General features: G+C 41.2%; 1 protein-coding gene across 4 annotated transcripts in view; it reads left to right on the top strand.

Moving 5' to 3' along the window:
• RSBN1L (round spermatid basic protein 1 like) overlaps nt 1-22,702 on the top strand; it is an 89,240-nt gene that overhangs the window by 28,325 nt on the left and 38,213 nt on the right. For 3 of the 4 annotated variants that reach the window (XR_004645172.1, XM_034765902.1, XM_034765893.1), the window contains exon 3: nt 10,761-11,404. Coding sequence is in view for 3 of the 4 variants with exons in the window: in XM_034765902.1 (XP_034621793.1) it covers nt 10,761-11,404 (644 nt within the window). In the remaining variant the exon portion in view is untranslated. The remainder of the gene's footprint in view (nt 1-10,760; nt 11,405-22,702) is intronic. The other variant, XM_034765911.1, reaches the window with a different exon arrangement.

The following is a 22,702-nucleotide window of genomic DNA, read 5'->3' as shown; positions in this document are numbered from 1 at the left end:
TAATGCCTTTTAAAAAATAAGAAAACTACTTCTGCACTCTAGTTGGTGTATTTTAAGGGTCTTTCAGCAGAGGAAGATGAGCTGTTTTCAGTTTCCCTTCCTGTCTGTGCTACTTCCTCTTTGCTCAGCTCATATTCTCTGTTTGGAGGTGTTCCCACCCTCCTTGCCCCAAGGAGAGATCACGGGATGACTCTGATTTCCAGGCCTGCTGCTTCTCCTTGCTATTTTCTGTAGATGGGAGATGGTATGTGGGGATCTCCACTGCTTTCCATTCAAGATCTGGTGAGGAATTTCATCCAGCACTTTGCTTCTCTTTTGTCTGTCCTGCTCCTGCCCACAGGTGTGGAGGTCAGAGAAAGTAGACTAATTCCTACCCTGCTTGGCTGTTCCAGTACTTTTTTTGAGTCTTGTTAAGATGAGAGGACCTCTCTCTCTGGTCCTGTTGAGGGTCATGCTGCCAGCAGGTGCTTCCTTGACCCTAAACCTCACATAACAGTAGCCTTATGCCTTCTTGTAGGGCCTGGGGGCAAATATAGTTCTGAGATAACTGCAGCTATATGCATAAATGATATAATCACTCCAGCATGTGATTAAAACTTTGTATACAGTCACTTTCACCTCCTGTCATGCTTGTATTTCTAATGAAAGAAATGGGGATTATTGCTAGTATATTTCAGTTTTAGTAATCTTAGGGATTTTATATGTATGTATGTATACTTGTTGCTTCCAAAACTGAACAGATAGTTCTTTCTAGTGATTGGTGAAGGATTAACTAACCTGATGAACCAGTTCTGTATTGGGCGGGGGTGGGGGGGGGATATTTTCACATTCGTTAGCCAATGTGTTAAATACACCATTATTTTTCCTAGTGAAGATAAGGTCATGGACTTCAGGGGGACAACAGGACTGGGGAAGCATTATGAGACGTGTGAGATGGGTTTGCACTGGTTTAACTAAAATCTATTTCAGAATCAGTTTAAACGTGTGCAAGTTTCTTGTGTAGACAAGACCGTAGATCAGGGGAAGTCAATTATTTTTTGTCAGGGTCTTGGTCAAGGTATAGTCCAGGTCCAGACTCCAGAGAGACATTTTTCACACTGCAATAACAGTAATGATAATAAGTAAATAAAAAAGATTTCATGGTCTGTTTAAAATCATGTGGCAATCTGGATTTGGCCCGCTGTCCACTTACTGAGTACTTCTGCCTTAAGGTAGGCCTATGCTTATAGGGCACGTGGTGAAGACGCTCTATGCCAACAGGAGAGCATTCTCCTGTCAGCATAAAAAAACCACCCATGTGAGCGGCATAAGCTATGTCAGCGGGAGAAGCTCTCTTGCTGACCTAGCGCTATGCATATTAGTGCTATGTTGGCGTAATTTGTGGTGGTCGGGGAGTGGAATATTCACACCTGAGCGACATAAATTTTGTCAACATAGTCGGTAGTGAAGACATAGCCTTAAACTGCAAGGGGTCTATGTTTGCATTGTACACTATACAATGTATACAATTAAGCACACCCAAGTGTGGCTAAGAATCATCTGTGACGGTTTAAAAACTGCATATAAGAGAAATAACGTCTCTTTCTCACCACTATCTCTACAAAGCATGTACAGCAGAAGTGGAAAATTGCACAAGTGTGTTTGCCACTCTTGCATCTTCCTTAGCAGGAGAGGTAGAGTGAAATATATTGATAGCATTTGCTGTTTGGGCTTCACTGAACAGCCAGAGCTGGGCATAATCCCCCATAGAAGACCAATCAAAGAACCTTTCTCTTACCTTAGTTTCTGAGATACTGTCTTGCACAAATAGATTAGATTGTGATATGCTCAGATACTACAGTAATGGGGGCCATTATACAAAGTACCCAAGATAGACAGTGAAACATTCAGTACTCTTCTGTGTCATTTTGGGGTAAGGGGAAACAAGCATCTGTTTAAAAATAAAGTGTAGGAACCTGCTAGTACTTCATGGTATGTTTAAACAATCAAAAATCAGATGTAATTCCATACTTGTGTTAAAGGGTTTGGCTACCATTCTCGATACTACTGATAGTACCTCCCAAAAAGAAACCTCCATTCCCTTCTTTGCCACCTTGAAAGTGGAGGGAAGGTTGTCCCTACCCTGACAGATAAATGAATCCCTTGATCTCACTCATGGTTGCCAAAGTAGTTTTCAGCATAGGGCAGTCTGGAAATGTATAGTAATTTTTAAAATGGTACCTGCAGGGACACCAACATTAAATCTAGACAATTTAAAGAGCTAAGTGGTTTCGGGTATTACACCTGCCTTCAAGCTCCCTGCTAATCTATAATTTGCTTTATTTAACTAAGAAAATACAAAAACCAACCCCCCCCTCTCTTCTGTTGCTACGAGCCACATGTGGGTGTATAAGACACATACCTACTTCCCTATGCCATATTTTTGGATTTTTTTACTTCCTCTGTCTGAAGTTTGGGTCCATTGTGGTATAGGAAGCATGACAATAGTTGGTTTTAGAACTTGTATTTTGTCTGGTTGCATGCTGTTCCTGATTCTTAGAGCCTTTCTTTGGCTTCCAACTTCCACATTCTGGAAGGATATGAGGCACTGCTAAGCAGCCTTAACACCCCTTTAACAAAGCTTTTTATTAGTGAATTTCCCTTGTTTTTAATAAGGCTGTCAATTAATCACAGTCAACTCACGCAATTAACTACAAAAAATTAATCGCGATTAATCGCACTTATAACTATAGAATACTAATTGAAATTTATTAAATATTTTTGGATGTTTTTCTACATTTTCAATATTGATTTCAATTTCAATGCAATACAAAGTGCACAGTGCTCACTTTATATTATTTTGATTACAAATATATGCACTGTAAAAATGATAAAAGAAATAGTATTTTTCAATTCATCTCTTACAAGTACTGAAGTGCAATCTCTTTATTGTGAAAGTGTAATTTACAAATGCAGATTTTTAAATTTTTTTTGGTTACATAACTGCACTCAAAAACAAAACCGTGTAAAACTTTGGAGCCTACAAGTCCACTCAGTCCTACTTCTTATTCTGTCCGTTGCTAGGACAAACAAGTTTGTTTACATTGACAGGAAATGCTGCTTCCTGCTTCTTATTTACATTGTCACCTGAAAGTTAGAATAAGCCTTTGCATGACACTTTTGTAGCCAGCGTTGCAAGGTATTTACATGCCAGATATGCTAAACATTCGTATGCCCTTTCATGCTTTGGCCACCATTCCAGAGGACATGCTTCCATGCTGCTGATGCTCGTTTAAAAAAAAATGCATCAATTAAATTTGTAACTGTACTCCTTGGGGGGGGGGGGGGGAATTGTATGTCTCCTCCTCTGTTTTACCCTCATTCTACATATATTTCACCTTAAGCAGTCTCGGATGATGACCCAGCACATGTTCATTTTAAGAATACTTTCACAGCAGTTTTAACAAAACGCAAAGAAGGTACCATTGTGAGGTTTCTAAAAATAGCTACAGCACTCAACCCAAGGTTTAAGAATCTGAAGTGCCTTCCAAAATCTGAGAGGGACAAGATGTGGAGCATGCTCTTAGAAGTAGTCTTAAAAGAGCAACACTCTGATGCAGAAACTACAGAACCCGAACCACCAAAAAAGAAAATCAACCTTCTGCTGGTAGCATCTGGCTCAAATGATGGAAATGAACATGCGTCAGTCCGCACTGCTTTGAATGGTTATCCAGCAGAACCCATCATCAGTATGGAAGCACATCCTCTGGAACGGTGGTTGAAGCATGAAGGGACATATGAAACTTTAGCACATCTGGCACATAAATGCCTTGCAATACCAGCTACAACAGTGCCATGTGAACGCCTGTTCGCGCTTTCAGGTGACATTGTAAACAAGAAGCAGGCTGCATTATCTCCTGCAAATTGGCTGACCAAGGTTGGTTACAATCACTCAGACAGACAAGAAGTAGGACTGGGTGGACTTGTAGGCTCTAAAGTTTTAGTTTGTTCTATTTTGAATGCAGTTTTTTTGTACATAATTCTACATTTGTAAGATCAACTTTCATGATAGAGATTGCACTTGAGTACTTGTGTGAGGTGAATTGAAAAATACACTTTTTTGTTTTTTACAGTGCAAATTTGTAATAAATAAATATTAAGTGAGCAATGTACCCTTCGTATTCTGTGTTGTAATTGAAATCAATATATTTGAAAATGTAGTAAACATCCAAAAATATTTAAAATAAATGGTATTCTATTGTTTAACAGTGTAATTAATTGCGATTAATTTGTTTCATCATGTGCCCTATTTTTTAAGAAACTGGTGACCGGAGGGGGTGTTGTCATGAAGGGTGGGTGATGGGGAATCCCAGAGCCCATTTCCTTGTTTTTTGGGGGGGGGGGGGGGGTAAAGGGGGGGGAAAAGGGTTCAGAGTTCCTCCTCCCCACACAGAAGCGGGGGAAAACGTGTTGTGGGGGGTTTTTTTTTTGTCCCCCCCCCCCCCCTTCTAGAAATACCAGGAGCTTTGTAGTGGTAGCTTCACACCTCAGTAGCCTGGCAGAGGTGTGACCTAACTCATTCATCAACTTGTGGTTCTCTCCTCCCTGCTAATCTCCGCACTATATGCTTGTCATACCCCAAACCTCCTAGTTCTCAGCTTGATGTGGACAGTGCTATGCACTAAGCCAGCATTTTTTAAAATGTGTCACTTTTGGAGAACTGCATCTTTGGAACTTCTTGGCTCAAGGACCCCAAATTTGTACTGCAATGTCTACACCCAACCCTTGGTGTGGCATACCAGTTTTTGGAATTTGAGAATTTTTAGAGATTATATGTGGCACAGTAATGTTGCTCCAAGCCTTTCTCACTGTATCTAAGGGGAGCCTCTGGCATGTGGCTAATTTTAGCTTCAGTTAGTCATGTGCACCATTCTGTAGACCCAGTAAGAGAGCCTAAAACTTCAATTATTAAATTCTCAAGCTGGCTTGTGGAGCCAGACTCTAAGCTCAGGGTCGTCCCATGATAGAAGTTTTTTTGGGGGAAAAGTTTTTTGCCCATATGTACCCCTATGGTGTCCCTCTTTCTGCTCCCTCCCCCCCAAAAAAAAAGTTGGAAGAAAAGTGCTGTAAGAAACAGCAAATTTTAAAATGAGATGATCTGGAGAGAGTTATGCTTGGGAGCCCCTTTAGCAAATGATCCCAAACTTCTATCACTAACTCTACTCAAGTCCGTTTAGCAATTTTCAGGCCAACTTCAGTATACATGCAGATTTTAAGACACTTTGGAAAAACTTGCTCTATCTGAAAAGTCCTGCTCAACTGTATGTGGTGCTGGCAGGACTACTCCATAATTTACATGACAAGAGAGGAGAGGACTCTGACAGCAGCATGAGCTCAGGCAACTAGCTGGATGGATGCTCAATGGCAATTTTCAGATCTTTTGTTTAGCAACCTGGCTGACAGCATTTAAAGAGGTGAGATAATGCTCCAATAAAAGAGAACTTCTGTTGGTGAAAGAGTTGACCTGTTGAGCTATGACTGGTCTGCACCAAAAACTTACATAGCTATATCTTTTTTGGATGTGAAAAATCCACCCCTCCGAGACATAGGCCTGTCTACACTACACAATTAAGTCATAGCCACTGCAGTAATTACTGCAGATTTCCACGTCCACGCTACCTTCATTCTGCTGGTGGGGTGTGTCCTCACCAAGAGCACTTGAACAGACTTAAGTAGGGCAGCGTGGCAGGCTGACAGCTCGGGCTGCTGGCTCTGCGCTAAGCTCCCAGCAGGAAGTTGGGTGCAGGACTCCCAGCTGGGGTGACGTCAGTAGTGCAGCGTCTACACAGATACCATGTCACCCTAACTACATCAACCCAAATGCTATACTTCTTGTGGAGGTGGAGTTATTAGGTCAGTGTAGTGGGGCACTTATAGAGTTTTGTCAATATAAAGCAGCTTCTGTCTACCTAACTCTGGCTGTAGCTATACTGACCTAACCACCTGGTACAGACAGCACTATTTAGCTACTGCTTCTCAAGCAGATGGATTAACTACAGTGACAGAACTCCTCCCACCAGTTTAGCGATTCGCTACAGTGAAGCGCTCCAGCGGCATAATTGCAGTGTTGCAGCTGTGCTGTGGTAGCATTTTAAGTGTAGACATAGGCCTAGAGCAGGGGTTCTCAGGACATGGTTTTTTGGTAGCCTCAGAGTGCAGCCACCAACTCTTGCAGGTGGCTGCTCTCTCTCACTTTTTCCTAAAATACTTAATTTGCTTTAGGAAAAACACATAAATATCTACATATACACAGCCAAATCATTGTAATTTATTTATTGCTAGCTAGTAAGTCTGTTGAAAGTGATGATATTAATAAGCATACAAGTATCACTTTTCACAGAAGACTTACTCAGCCCTATCAAGCCTGGGGCCAAATTAAGCCCGGGATAGGAAGTCGGGGGGAGGCAGTGGAGGCCAGGAGCAATGGGGGTTGATGGGTGGGAGAGGGGCTGGGGAGGCAGCAGGGGCCTGAAGCCCACTGGCTGGAACCTGCTATCCCACCACCCCCACAAGGCTGAAGCCCTAAGCCTGAGCTCCCCACTGCCCTTGGGAAGATGGAGAATTCACTGGCTGCCTGCTCCTCCAGCATTGTGCCCCAGGTGTCTCCAGAGGGGGGTAGGGCCCAATCCCTGTTGGCAGCCCTAGGAATCAACACCAAGGTGGTGCATGCAGGAGTGAGGGGGAGGGCCCACTATATTGCATGCCAGACATCCCCCTCCCCCCCCTCAAGTCACAGGCCAGCAGGCTGTGGCCACAAGAAAAGACCCTGGTGGCCACATGTCACGGTGGCAGCATTTGAGAAATGCTGCCCTAGAGAACTCTTCAGATCTGGGAATGGCACTCAGGTGGAACAGCTTCTTTAGCATAAGCAGTAAAGACACATTCTAAGTAATAACGCACCTGCCACATAACTGGACCCCATATGGAGTATCATTAAACAATTACAGTCCCTACTCAGTGGGGACCATATCCTGAAAGAAATCTTTCTTGACCCCCTTTTCTGGCCTTCAGACAATATCCCAATCTTGCCAAGCTCATAAGTGGAAGCAGGCTCCCCACAGACCAGGACACCAACACAAAGCAGCACCAGAACCAGCCATAACCACAGATGAAAAATCTGCAGACATATCTCAGTACCCCCCATAACGCTACCTTTCAAGATCTGTGGGTCCTACACATAGGGTTACTATATTTCAAGTTCCCAAACAGAGGACACTGCTGTAGGTGGGGAGTTGGGGGAGCTGGAGGGGGTACAGGTGGCGGAGACACTCACTAGAGATGGGGGAGTAGTGTTGCTCCCTGTCAGAGTGGCAGCATAGCTGGTGCAAGCCTAGGGCACAGCAACAGCCGTCAGTCAGTGCCTCCCTGCAGGACCTCCTCCCCGGGCTGATATCCGGGGCCTGGGTGGGTGGGATGTGGCAGCTGTGGCTGCTGGTGAATGGCCCAATTGGGACTCTTTCTGAGCTGCAGTGTCTGCTCTGTAGAAATCCAGGATATTTCCTGTTTGGAAAAACCACCTGGACAGAGGCTAGAACCTCAAAAAAGAGGCAATGTTCGTGAAAACTTGGACATATTGTAACCCTACCTACACATGTCTATTGCAACATGTGCTGTACCTCATCGACTGCACTAAATGCCCCAAAAAATACAATGTGGACGAAACCGGACAATCTCAACTCTCTTGAATGAACTCTCATAGAAACATGATAAAAGACAAAAACATTCATGTGGTGAACATTTTTGACAAAACGATCACTCCATATCTGACCTATCAGTCTTCATTGTCAGAGGAAACCTGTGCAACACCTTCAAAAGATGAGCCTGGGAGCTTAAATTCATAACTTTGCTGGACATGAAAAATCATGGTCTTAATAAAGACATTGGATTTATGGCTTATTACAACAATCTGTAATGCACCACCTTCCTTTTTTATTCTATGACTGCAGAGGGGTTAATGGGCCATTTTATCTTGAATAGTCTCCTAGAATATGTGTTAACTACTTATTCTAAACAATCTGTTCCACCTTGTATTTAGCTAGGCTTACCATATTTCAGCAAGCAAAAAAAAAGGATGGGAGGAGCCCCGGCCCCGTCCTGCCCTAGCCCTGGCCCTGCCCCTCCCACTTCCCACCCCCCTCAGAACCCCCAACCCTTCCCCGTTCCTTGTCTCCTGACTGCCCCCTCCTGGGACCCCTGCCCCTAACTGTCCCCAGGACTCCACCCCCTACCTAAGCCTCCCTGCCTCTTGTCCCCTGACTGCCCCCTCCTGAGACCCTCCCCCCATCCTAACTGGCCCCCTAGGAGCCTACCCCTACCTGTACCCTGATTGCCCCAACCCTTATCCACACCCCCACCCCCAGACAGAGCCCTGGGACTCCCCCGCCCCATCCCCCCCCCCCCCTCCCCCCGCCAGCCCCCCCTAGAACCCCCAACCCCCCCCCCCCCCGCTCCTTGTCCCTGCCTGGGACCCCTGCTCCTAACTGTCCTCCAGAACCGCACCCCCTACCTAAGCCTCCCTGTTCCTTGTCCCCTAACTGCCCCCTCCTAAGACCCCCCCAAACTGCCCCCCAGGACCCTATCCCCTACCTGTATCCTGACTGCCCAAAACCTTCTCCACCCTCAAAAAGCCCCCCCTGAACTCCCGACCCCCCCTGTCTCTTGACTGCCCCCTCCAAAATCTCCCTGCCCCTTCTCCTGCCCCCTGGCCCCCTTACCCCGCCGCTCAGAACATGGTGTTGGGCTCTGTGCGGAGCCGGACACATGGCTGCGCTCCCCAGCGCAACACACAACCCGGTCCCTGCCCCCGCACAGTGCTGCCGGAGCAGGTTGCTGGGCTGCAGGGGAGGAGGAGCTGCCGAGGCCCGATGCAAACGGCCCAGCAGGCCGGCTGGCTCAGAATGCAGGGAGGGAGGAGGAGCTCTACAGCTGCTCCGGAGTCCAGTCCGGCAAGCTGCAGGGGGAAGGGCTCTGGCTGCCAGAGCCCCATGCAAGCGGCTGACTTTCCTGCAGCCCTCCCAGCCGTGCCTCGCTCAGCATGGGGGGGAAATCCCGGACATTTTTAGTGATTTACAAATTCCCCCCCGGATGCTATTTTTAACACAAAAAGGAGGATATGTCCGGGTAAATCCGGACGAATGGTAACCCTCATTTAGCTGTGTCACTTCTTAGTACCTTTCCTAGACCTCAAGAATTGCTCAGTGTAGCTTGAAAGCTTGTCTCTTTCACCAACGGAAGTTGGTCCAATTAATATTCCTGGGGGAATGCTGCACCAAAAAATTAAAAATTCAGTGCACAATATTTTCAAATTCTGCATATTTTATTTGTCAAAATAACACTATATAATCACACCAGATTCAATTATTTTGGTAATTTTATTTCAAAATATCTGTCAGCAACTCTCTGTAACAATACAGATGACAAAAAAAAAAATTCCCCCAGGAGTAGAGAGTTAAAGAAACCCCACCAAATACCCCAAACACCCACACATTCTTTCCCCAGAGCTTAGCTGCAGGGTGCCCCTTCCCGGTGCAGACACCCACACCACCTTCCCCCTCAGAGCCCAGCCTTGGGGTGCTCACCCAGCCCCCATAGAACCCAGGCATGGGAGCCCCCCAGCCCAGACACCCACAACCTCTTCCCCACAGAGCCTAGCTTCAGGGCACCCTCTAGAGTACAGGGATCTAGAGAGAGAGAAACAGCCTGATGCTGGGTCCCAGGCTTGTATGGAGTTTCCTGCACACTGCCTTCTTCCTTCAGAGTGTGCCAGGAACTGCAGCTGCCAGGAACTCTCCAGCTCCTCCTTCCCCCTCCCCCCAACAGTCTTCTATTTGCGAGCTGGGGTGTTGGGCTCTGCCAGATCCAGCGGCTCCTAGGGGCGACCAGCAGCTGTACAGCGCCAATTCTATGGGGGAAAAAGGAAATTCTGCACAGAACATTAATTCAGTGCAAATTCTGCATTGTGCAGGGGCACAGAATTCTTCCAGGAGTAAATAAAATAGATTACCTCACCCACTTTGTCTCTCTAATACCCTGGGACCAACATGGTTACAACACTGCCGTCTGCATTTAAATCATTTAACCTACTGGCATAATTGCTGATGCGGTTGCACTACTGATTACACAGCATAGGTAAGATTGTGATTGTACAAAACTTTCCTTTCATGGCCAATCTGGGTTTTTTTGGTGTGCCTTTCTTTGCCATCTCCTGCACCCACACACATCTTATCTGATTCAGTAGTATAAGCAAAAAAACAATATTCAGAGTAGGGTTATTAACTTTTTCAGCGTGCATGAGTCTGCTGAAAAATTTTTTTTTTTTAAAAAAGCTGAAAACTCCGTTTTTTAACAATTGGGCCATGTTTCTAATCATAAATAGTAATTCTATCTACAGTATTCCAGAGTACTTATTTCATAATGCATAATATGAAGATAAAATACATTTGATAGAATTATAGCTAATGGTAAATTTTGGGGTTCTGAAGATGACTGGTGGTATGGTCAATATCCTGCTAGAATAAGTGGTCAGACATAACGTGACTGTATAACATTGCTCTAGTTTCTATTTGGCTTCAGTAAAATGCCTCTAAAGTTGTTTGATACTTTAATTGTAGTCTTAAGTCTCACTCAGCATGCCTCTTATGGGGGTATGTATGGGTAACTTCTAATGGTGTTACTTAAATGGGGAAATAAAGATATTTCAGAAATCTCTTTCCTCTTTACAGGTGGGAAGGAGAAATTAAAAACCAATGCAGAAGAATTACTAATTAAGAAGGTAAAGAAGAAAAAGAAAAAGAAACACAAAGAATGTGAGAAAAGGAAGCGTCCAAAAATGTACAGCAAATCTATTCAGACCATCTGCTCAGGATTGGTTTCTGATGTTGAGGATCAAGAAGCCAAAGGCATCACAGATGATCATCTTAAGGATTTCAGTGAGAAGAATATGGATCCCAAGAAGGACTGTGGGTCCAAGATACCCGAGAACAGTGAGTTTCCATTTGTCTCGTTAAAGGAGCCACGGGTTCAGAATAAACTCAAAAGGTTGGACACATTGGAGTTCAAACAGCTCATTCATATTGAGCACCAGCCTAATGGAGGTGCATCAGTTATCCATGCCTACAGTAATGAACTCTCTCACTTGTCTCCTGTGGAGATGGAGAGGTTTGCAGAAGAGTTTGTGGGTCTGGTTTTTAGTGAAAATGAAAACTGTGCAGCTTACTATGTAATGGGTATTGTTCATGGGGCAGCTACTTATTTACCTGACTTTTTAGACTACTTTTCATTTAATTTTCCCAATTCACCAGTGAAAATGGAGATTTTGGGAAAGAAGGATATAGAGACAACAACTATGTCAAATTTCCATGCTCAGGTAAGAGGTTACACATTTTATTTTCTAAAAACATCTAATGGTTTCAAATAAACTGTAAATGATTTTTTTAATGTAGTTGCTATCAGCTAGAGTGTATAGATAAAACAGAAGATTAATAACCGAAGAATATTTGAGTAATCAACTATTTATTCTTAAAATCTAGATAAGGAAGCTTTGTTTGCATTCAAACATTACATTGCATTTTTTATGATCAGTTGAAGTGTGTGTACGTGTATGCACTTCTGGAGATTGGTTTTCCTTGGCTGAAAAATAGCTGTCGTGTTTGGAGCATGAGAATGAATTTTCTGCCTGGTGCTGGCTTCATTTAGATATCTGGACACGAATCATAAAGCTACAACAGTTCTTATTTCACAAAATAGTAACATTTTATACATAGAGCCCATCTAATGCACATTTTATTGTATATTAAGATGTATATTGATGCTTCTAAATGCATTCATATAGTGGCACTGACATACAGCTAGTCTGAATCCTTTCAGTTAACTATGTTCCCTTGAAAGTTACTAAATCATGGGGCAAAATGGTGGGTCAATTTCCTGAATTAGGTTTTATCTGGGGAAAATTATTGTATAATCTCTAACAATAGCTGCTGTTTGCTAGATATTTCTTAACTCTCTTTAAGAGCTATTATTTCTTAGAGGAACAAAAATCATTTCAGTTTGCATAACTTCAGGAGATCAATTATTTTTAGTTTCATTAGATTACCATGATGAATGCTGTATAAACACCTATATAGATGTTCACGAAAGAACTAATGAAGAAGCTGAAGAATTCTATTTTTGATAACATCAAATCTGGATAATATTTACATTTAACTCTGTTTGCCAGAAGAAACTAGTTACTATGTAGTTTTTAAAGAATGTTCATATATCATTTAAAAACATCACATATAACTTTCGCCTATATAAATGTAATCATAAAAATTTGTGTTCAAATGTGAATAGTGTACTATACATCTTACTTTGTATGTAAAACTTTGCAAAATAACCTTTTGCTAAAACGTGCGTAATGTACAGAAAAGAACTGCCCACAAGGAATACCCAGAATTAAGACATGTTGCTGTGAAAACTCTTGTGGTTAACAGACAAGCATCCTCTTTTGCTACAGAACACCTATATTCAGTACTGCCACAAATATCTGTACCAAAGCTTTACTCCCTGTCTTAAATAAGACTTCTAGAATTATGGAATAATCACCAAAAATGTTCTCACTTCATGAGACAACTTAAAGTAGTCAAGATAGATCCAACTGTGGTCTTTAATTCTGTACCTAGATACTGTGGTGATGTATGCATTAGAAGTGAGTTTTTATATAGATAAACTACCCTGAAGCTATGGGTTGATTGCCTGTATGGTTATGGCAAGAAATGTATGTGAAGATGGCACTTACAGCTGAATTTTTCTCTGTGTATATTCTGGATCTTATCTGCCTGTTTCAAGTGACACATATAAGCTTCTGCTTTTTTTAGCACTACGGAGAGATACATAGCTCTGGGAGAGTGAACTAGATTTCTTTTCTGTCTTGTGAATCAGTATAGCAAAATTTCAGTTGCAGTAGCTGCTGTTGTAGCATAAGTCAGACCACAACTTGACTTTAGGTCCCAGCTCAGTTTGTAGTATTATCAGTTAAATAAAATATCTTGTAAATTGAGCAAATTGGATCTGGAAATTTGAGACATGTGGACCACCTCTGTGTTATGTTAGTTGCATTTTACAATAGAATCATATGTTTAAATAAGAAATCATAATAAGAGAGCTTTAAATACAACTGATTTTCTTGTATTTATTGTAGAATCATAGAAATGTAGGACTGGAAGGGACCATGAGAAGTCATCAAGTCCAGCCCTGTTCACTGTACCAGGACGAAGTAAACTTAGACCATCCTGACAGGTGTTTGTCCCGTCTGTTCTTAAAAAAAACTCTAATGATGGGGATGCCAGAGCCTCGCCTGGAAGCCTATTCCTGAGCTTAACTATCCTTATAGTTAGGTTAGCTGTAAGGAAAACTAATTATGTTTAGTTACATTCCTAGAGAGTCACTCAGCAACAGTTTCAAGTGAAGACCTTCCCAGATTCTCTCAAGTGGAGAGATTCTTCCAGTTTCTTTAATCTAATTCTGTCATATACTGACTGAACTTGTGGCCAAAATATTCCAATCCAATTGTTCCCTCCTTCCCATACAATTTTTCTGCCATTCCCTCCTTCTGTTTTTTCACTTCTGCTATTGTCTCCTCAATAGGTGTCATCTGTGATCTACTCTTAAGCCCTCACAAAAGCCTTGCATTTCAGCAGCCTCTTTTTGGATAAAGAAAGATTAATATAGCTCCTCTGTGGACTGTCATTAGGTCTGAAATTGTTAGAGATATAATAATTCTTCCTTCCAGTGCAGTGTAACTAGAGTTGAATGACCCAAAGTCACTTAGTTTGATAACTCTTTGAATCTGAATCACAGTACCACGTTCCATTAACTGCCTCAGTACTAGTAGTATTGCCCTCTGAGCAAAATTACCATTCACCACAACATCTAGTGGTCTCATACTTTTTTTTCTCTCTGATAAATTATGTTAGGTAGCTTGTCTCTTGTACTGAGGCAGTTCAGGCAATAATAAACCCTTTGAATTCTCGTAGCACAATTAGGAGCACATCTCATTTATCCTTGTTCTCTCTCTGTCTGGTTATGTTGGCTCTTCTCACTCCAGCCTCCTTATTTTCAACTCACTCACCTCCCTTATGCTATTTCTCCCACTGTACACTGCTTCCTATAATCTTTTCAGCCTTTCTTTCTCAAAGGGAACTTGTTGCTGTCCCTATACTTTGCACTGACCTTTTTTTATTTTATTTTTTGTAGCCAACAGCTATGGAACGTTTAATTCAATATTCCATCTTTTCTCTTAAAGAGCCATTTGATGGCTGTTTGACTAGCAGTAGGGAGGAAAAGAATATTACTCTGTGTATCCTTTTACATTCCTCAGAATTTGTTGTTCTATCTCAAGTTACAGAGAAGAACTACTACTTTTTGTTCTGCTTTGTAATTGTACCTACATGTGTTCATATAAATGGTAAACCAAACATCCTATTAAAACTACTAATTAATGCCATATTATAAGAGTCTCCATTCCTTGTTCATAATTACAGCAGTTCTGTGACTGTTGGTTTTAAGAACTTTTAAAATTTTCTGTGCTTAAATTTAAAATTTTAGTTGGAGACATGCAGTGATAGGGATTGAGGAGGCAAAAGATCCATGCATTAATGCATCCAAGATTCTCTCTTCTTTCTTTTTCATTGTCTGCATTTTATTTGGAATGAAAGCTTTGTATCCTGTGTTTTTTCTTCTCTGTGCTTTCTGTCAAGTTTTCAGTAGATTTGGTGTGCATTCTCTGTTGTCTGATCACTGACCTCTCTTCATATGCTGGCTTGTCAGAATTTGGCTGCATGACAGCTAATGCTTTGCTTCTTGTGTATTTGCTAACTTAATAGGCACACTATATATATATTGGGAAAATTCTCATTACCATCTTTGGTTTAATGTCTCCAGAAAACAGTGGAATCAAGATCTTGGATGACTGGTCATAAAGGACTAATGCTGCTAAGCCTCCCCAATCTGTCTCCTTGCTTGTAATTCATATCCATCTTCTCCTGTTTCTCATTTTGACTCTTAGGCAGATTTTAGGACTACAAAGTTAAACTAAGATTCCTGCAGCCGTTGGATACGAGTTTCATAGCTGCTTCCTCGAGCTGCAACATTTTTCTGAATATTCCCTGGTTACCCAAGGGATTCTTACGCCTTCTGCTTCTATTGCAGTACATCTTAAAGAATTTTCACTTTTCAAATCTGCCTTTAGCTCTACATTATAGAAGTCCTAGGCTTCTACCTCCAGCATAACTCCCATCTGTGAGCACTCTGCCTGCATATAGTCCAGTGGATAGGATGCTAGAGTATGAGTTGGGAGACTTAAATACTGTTTCTAGTGTAATCATGAAAAACTACTTAATTGTACTGTTTGCTCTCCTTGATAGATGGGAGAAATATTCCCATTTTATAAACCACTTTAAGATCCTCTGATGACCCTTGCATATAAAGTATGATGTATTAGTATTATCATCACTGAATCTTACTCTTTTGGTGAATCAGACTCATGTTGTGGGTGGGAAGCAGTTGTATCTTCTTCCTGATCTCCACAAACTTGCAGCCTTCTTATTAGCTCTTCCAATTCAGCCTTAAATAGACTATTTCAACTTGCTGCTGTATACAATGTACACCTCTACCCCGATATTACGTGACCCGATAGAACATGAATTCTGATATAACACGGTAAAGCAGTGCTCCGGGGGGGCTGCACACTCTGGCAGATCAAAGCAAGTTCAATATAACTCGGTTTCATCTATAACGCGGTAAGATTTTTTGGCTTCCGAGGACAGTGTTATATCGAGGTAGAGGTGTAGTTGTAATTTAAGTTTTTACTGGGCCAGACAACAGTTGGTTTTGAATGGCTCTGCAAGACTGTGAAGGACTTGCTTCAGAACCTCAACTGACATCCTGTTAATTTTGGTTAGCTGAAATGCAGACTTGAGGTTCCCTTCAGTATGTCTTTTTCATTCTCAAGGCCTCATTTTAGCATCTGGATTCAGTTTCCAGCAAAATCTGAGAGAAGATTCCACTATGCTTTCATGTTTTTTTGTTGTTACCCCTTTCCTTGTCATATTGGCTGTTTCTGAACTTCTGTATTTCTCAGGTTAGTTTTTTCAATACCTGGTAATAAGGCCGTCCCTTCTGCATTTGGCAGATGAATCCTTCATTAATAGTAGTATATACCCTCAGATCTATGAGGTCTATGATTCAGTCTTGGAAATATAGTTGAGCTATATATGTATTCCCAAATGCTCATTTTCTCCTTAGTGATTTCTAGACATTTGTTTCTCGCATACTTGTTACTGCTTTGTGCTTCCTCAGGGTGCTGGGTCAGGATCCAGATATTTGTCTTTAATTCTCATTGGAAGACACCCATAACGGAATTTAAGATATGTGAGTTCATGTGGCAGTGTAATTCTGTTGGCAGGTGACCTAGATAAAATCTATGATCTTCTCCCTTAGACCATCTGCCTCAGTGTTGTAGGTGGCCATTGTTGTTAAGTATGTTGCTTAAGAATGTTGTTACTGTTACCAGGTTGATACAGGTGCTCAGTGCTTCTGTTCTTGGAGCGCCAGTGTTATTGGCACTAAAAGAGCATTGTTCCTTCTAATTTTTTTCCATTCATGTGTGGAATCAATTTTGTTATGTGCACCAATATTGAGGTAATATGTGGATGTTCATCACTAGTAGAAACAAAAAACCTAGATTTACTACATTTATTTTCATGCAAATTTTAAGTTATTTTACAGATATAATTAAAAATACAATTTGAAAATAAGCAGCGTACATCTGCACAGTGTCTAAAGTTATGTGTTTAGTTAATGTTTTTTAAACTGGCACAGCTAAGGTTTCAAGTTAAAGTTACATTCTAGAAGGGTACTATTATTTGATTGTACCACTTTAAATACTGAATGACAAAGCACAATACGATAATAAAAGTAATAATGATAATTACTCCAGCCAGGACAGGTTAGGCATTTTAGAACTCACTACTCAAAAAATTAAATTTAAGCATGAGAGAGATAAAATTATGAAATGCATAGACCAGTCAAAAAACTAAAGTAACAGCACTTTGAAATAATAAAATTACAGACAATATATGTGTATTGCAGGAAGTACTAAGAAGTAACAACACCAACAATAAAAGTATGTGTTGGGAGGTGAGTGTGAAAGAGATCGTGTGTGTGTGTGTAAGAGTGAGAGACAGTGTGAAAGAGAGACAGACCGTGTGAGAGACAGTGTGTGTAAGAGAGATGGAGACTGTGTGCTGGGAAAGTGTATGAGAAACTGTGTACTATCACTTTAAGCACAGCAGCATTCACCAGTCTGAAGGCTTGTTCTGACATAGCAGCAGTTGCCAGCAGCTCCATCTTGCTCCCAAGCCATGACCCTCTTCTCACCCCCCCCCCGCTCTGTGGGGATGGGGTACATGGGTGGGAGGGAGGGGGACACCCTGACATCAGCACCCCCCTCCTCTGCACATACATACAAGTAGGAGGCTCCCGGGAGCAAGCAGGAGGCTCCTGGGTGCAGCTGGCCGGGGCGACTCTAACGCAGAGGACAGGAGCAGTGTGGCAGTAGAGGTGGGGCATTGAACACAAGTCGCTGAGGATGTGCATGGCTGTAATAATCAAGTGTGTGGCACTTGATGGACTGTTGTGCAGCCACGCAGATGCAGCTTAGAGGGAACACTGTAGAAGAGAATGCAGCTTGCTAATTCAGCAGACCTTGACGTTACTCATAAAGAGAGACCACAGGAATGGTTTGGTGACAAAAGGCACTCAGACAAGTTTATTGCCCTCAAGGCTCAGTACTAGCATCCCATAGTAGCTACAGGTACACTAACATGATTGCCCGGGAATGATTCAGTCAGCAGCGGGAATTTCTGCTGTCCCCTTGGCCACACAAAAGGTTACAGTGTGGTACCCTGATATTTATAGACTGAGACAAATAATTTGCTTACCACCTTATGTATTTCATGACATCTGCTTGTTATCTATCTCCCTTGTACCTTGCTCCAGATGTCTCGAGCAAAACATCCCTATACATCACTTCTATTTAAGCCCTTTTTTCTTGTGTTAGGTCAGGATGCACCTGTGTTAATCTTTTGGAACGTATTCACATACAAACATACATACACACAACAACCCAGCATCTGTTGCTTCTTAGGGCGTGCCTGTGTTTTAGCAACGCTAGCAGTACCCTTGCCAAGTTCATGTATCGGACAGTGAACTAGTAAGCATCTGCTTTAATACATTGCCTGACCTTGATTCACGGCATGGTCTGACTTTGCTGACTATGATTCAGATCTCAGGTCTTACACCAGACCCAGTGCTCCATGCTCACTCTCTCTTCTACCGCCATATATGTTTCAAAGTAGCAGCCATGTTAGTCTGTGTCCGCAAAAAGAACAGGAGTACTTGTGGCACCTTAGAGACTAACAAATTTATTAGAGCATAAGCTTTCGTGGACTACAGCCCACTTCTTCGGATGCATACCTTCATGAGGTTGATGGATTTCCACTCCATATGGCTAAATGAAGTGGGCTGTAGTCCACGAAAGCTTATGCTCTAATAAATTTGTTAGTCTCTAAGGTGCCACAAGTACTCCTGTTCTTTTTGCATATATGTTTCAGTTGTCTGCAGTTTGTCTCTCAAAATCGGTCATCCACAAGGAAGCCAATTCCAAAACAGAACCTTTTCCTTTTTGTACACTTTTTCCATATATAGCCCCATCACTGAAACATTTGAACACCACCTATTACTCTTGGGGGAATTCTGCACCAAAACATTAAAAATTCTGCAAAATTCTACATATTGTATTTGTCAAAATAATGCAATATAATCACATCAGTTTCACTTATTTTGGTAATTTATTTAAACTACCATACAGAAAAAAATATCACAATAACTGATCAGCATTTCCTAAACACATGAAAGTTAAGTTGCAAATACTTGGTAACCAATACCCTGCATTCCAGTTATAATCCTGGATTTTCATTTAAATTACATTACAGAATACCAAACACCAAAATAAAAATAAAGTAGAATGTCACTTTAAATTGCTCAGACTTTCACATATGAAAGTCATACAGTTTTGTTAATCATTGTGCTGCATTTTTTTTAAAATGGGTAAGTAAAATAGATCCTGAACTGTAATCTAACCGCATTGTGCCACTCTGGCACAGGAAAAAGGCAAGAAAGCCCATAGATCTTTCTAGCTGAGGATTCCCTTACTGTCTTTTACAGTAAGACTCCTTTACACCACTCTGGCAATGTAAAAGAGCCTTAAAACTTTTACACATTTTAGGCTCCTGGGGGAATTGACTAAGAATGAGAACAGTTAACTGACAATAGGAACATTAGCAGCCTGCCTGCTTAGTTGTTACATTTCTGCTCTGCTTCAGGGACAGAACCTGCCTTACAAAGCCTTACTCCTCCAAGCTGGGGGCACTACAACAGTGAGCGAGAGGGACAAAGTGAGTCTTTCTTGCTCATTCGTAGGCAGGCATCTGCCAGCCCTGCCCTCTTAACATCTCTCTACATACGCACGCACATCCAGTCTTACCTTCCCTGCCCCCCGCAGTGAACAGGGAAGGGGCGTGTGTTCCCCACGGATTTCTGTTCCATGGGGGAGCAAAGAAATCTGCGAACAGTATGTATTCTGCGCAGAATTCCCCCAGGAGTAACCTATGCCTTGCAGTCATCCCATTTTTGTCTAAGCTATTCATTAACTCAAGGTAAATGCCTCAAACAGCCCCTTACCGTTGACTACAGCCAGATGCCCCTAGCATTGGATGACAGGTAATCCCTTGTTGTGGCCCCAGATCCTCACAGTGCACAACAAATACTTCACTACTAACAATTTTACTTCCTGAATCAATTTGCCATGCTTTACTCCTGTCCTAGAGGGGTAAATTGGTGATAAGCGTAGTTCTGTTTTTTAAGCAAACGTGGCCGGGCAGTGATTCTGGTTCTTCACATGCTCATGCCCCTGGTTCTCCCTGTATCACTTTTCAGGTCATTCTTTTTGAAACGTTTGGATTTGGCTTTTTGTTTCTCCAGCCATTTTCTCTTTCTCAACTCATTTTTACCTAGCTTATGCTGTTCTCTCTTCATTGTCCCCTGCCTCCAATTAATGCTACCCTCCTTGGTGGGTTTGTAGTAGTCCCCTTTGTACAGGAGCTACTTACTCTTCAGTCTACTCCTTCTCTAATTTGTCAAATTCAGCTGCCATGCCAGCGTTCTATTTCTTTTGATGTGTGAAGAGGAATATTGCAGCATATTTGCGAATAAATACTCATCTCCGACCTACCTTGTTTCCTCATCTCTTGGCCTTTACACAAATACCTAGTTCTTTTCATCTGCTCATTTCATAGATTTTAAGTCCATAAGGGACCTTATTATTAGGGCCTTGGATATTCTGTGATGTAGCAAACTTCTGCAGAATTCAGCTCCTGCTACAGAGTCTTACTTTAGAATTTGACCTTTTATTTTAAATATCAAAGGATTACCGTCATGGCAGCAGAATAAATTAGCACTGCCATGGAATTTAAGGGTTCTGTTCTCATTGTGCTGTGCGGTACCTCAGGGCCCTGGTCATGGCCATTTTAGGTTGACTGCCTACATAACACTGGCCATAGAATTTTTACTCAGTAGTTTCTAGATCAAACACAATTACTTGTGGTTAGGATTGCCAATTAGGTTGGACGTATTCCTAGAGGTTTAATCACATGACATAATCTTTAATTAAAGATTAATCTTTAATTCCTGGAGACTCCAGGGCAATTCAAGAAAGTTGGTAAGCCTACTTGTGGTTGAACTAAAATATATAGAGAGAGCAACATCCAATTTTAATTGAAAGATTCTCTGTGATGGAAATTCTAACCTCATCCCTTGGTAGGGTTTTCCAATAATTAATCTCATGAAAGATTTGTCTTATTTCTAAAGAATTTTTTTCAGTTTCTACCTGCAAACATTGGTTCTTGCTATGCATTTGTTTACTGTATTGAAGAGCCTTCTAAAATTTAATGGTCTCATAGACCATGATCAAATTGCCTCTTAACCCTCTCTTTGATAAGCTAATAGTTCCTTAAGTTTCTCATTGTCAGGCATATTTTATATACTGTGAATCAGCTTTTTTGAACACCCTCTCCAGTTTTACAACATTCTTTAAAAAAATGTGTACATCAAAACTGGACAAAGTATTCTAGTAGTGGTCTCACTAATGCCATATACGGAGGTATTATTACCTTCCTACTCCTACTTCATATTCCCTAGTTTATACATCCAAGGGTCACCTTAGCTGTTTTAGACAGTGTTGCATTGGAGGCTCATGTTAACTTGGTTATAGACTATAACCCTGAAATCCTTTTTGCAGTTACTGCTTTCTCTTGTTCAAATTCCCCATCCTGTAAGTGTGGCCTATACTTTTGTTCCTTGATTTATGATTGCATTTAGCTGTACTAAAATGAACTTCGCTTGTTTGCATCCTATTTTACCAAGCAATCTAGATGATACTGTATGACATCTCATTTACTATTCCACCAATCTGTCATCTGCAAAGTTTAACTCAAAGCAGTGATTTTGTTTCCCAGATTATTGATACAAATATTGAATAGCATTGGGCAGAGAATCAGTCTACATGAAACTATACTAGAAGCAACCACATGCAGACTCCTGTTGATTTTCTCAGTGACAATTATATTTTGAGATCTCTTGAGCTAGTTTTAATCCATTTAATGTATGCCATGTTGATTTTTGTATAATACTAATTTTTAGTAATATCAATTCAAATGCCTTCTAGAAGTCTAAATATATTATGTCAACACAGCTGGCTACATTTCTCAACTAGACTCCATAAACTTGTGAAGTTGATTTGACGAGATATATTTTCTATGCAAGCATGTTGATTGGCATTAAAGATTGGAATTTTTTTTTTATTGTTGAGTCCCTTAGTAGTAGTTACATTATTTTTAAAAATCTATCCCAGGTAAGATAACAGGCATATAATTACTTGGATCATCTTGTTCATCCACTGGCTTTCTTTCCCCTTCTCTTCCTGCCATTCCCAATTCACATGTGGAGTTGCAGGTTAGCATGCTCTAGAAAGTCTGGTGCATTCATGCTCTGTCTTCCCCAGCAGCGGCTAGCCAGGCAGTGCTCTTACCACAGAGGTAAGCAGCAATGGTAGAGGGAAACAAAGGGAGCTGTGCTGTGTAGTAGAGCTGGTTGGATATTTTTTGACAAAATGTGTTTATCAGAAATTGCCAAATTGTCAAAAACCAAAACTTTTCACAGGAAAGAGTTGGTTTCAGTCAATTTTCTGTTTTTGAAACATTTTCCAGTTGTCAAAAATTCAATTTGGACATATTTTAGAAATAAAAATATTTTTTTTTTTGGTTTGAAATTACTTTTCTGCTTGAAATGTAAGTTAATTTATAGTAAAAAAGTAAAACAAAATTTAAAAACCTGAAATAAAAGTAAACATTTTAAAATTATAAAACAAAATGTTTTGATTGTTAATCTGATTTTTTTTTTTTTTTAATTTTTGATTTGCAAAAGTCTCAGCTTTTTTTTTTTCTCTTCTTCTTCTTCTTTTCTTTTCATCCCGGTACGCGATGGGGAAAAATGTTCAAAATCTTAAAAT

Source organism: Trachemys scripta, chromosome 1, assembly GCF_013100865.1.
Source record: "Trachemys scripta elegans isolate TJP31775 chromosome 1, CAS_Tse_1.0, whole genome shotgun sequence".
Lineage (NCBI taxonomy): Eukaryota > Metazoa > Chordata > Testudines > Emydidae > Trachemys > Trachemys scripta.
This window is presented reverse-complemented; position numbering and strand designations above follow the sequence as displayed.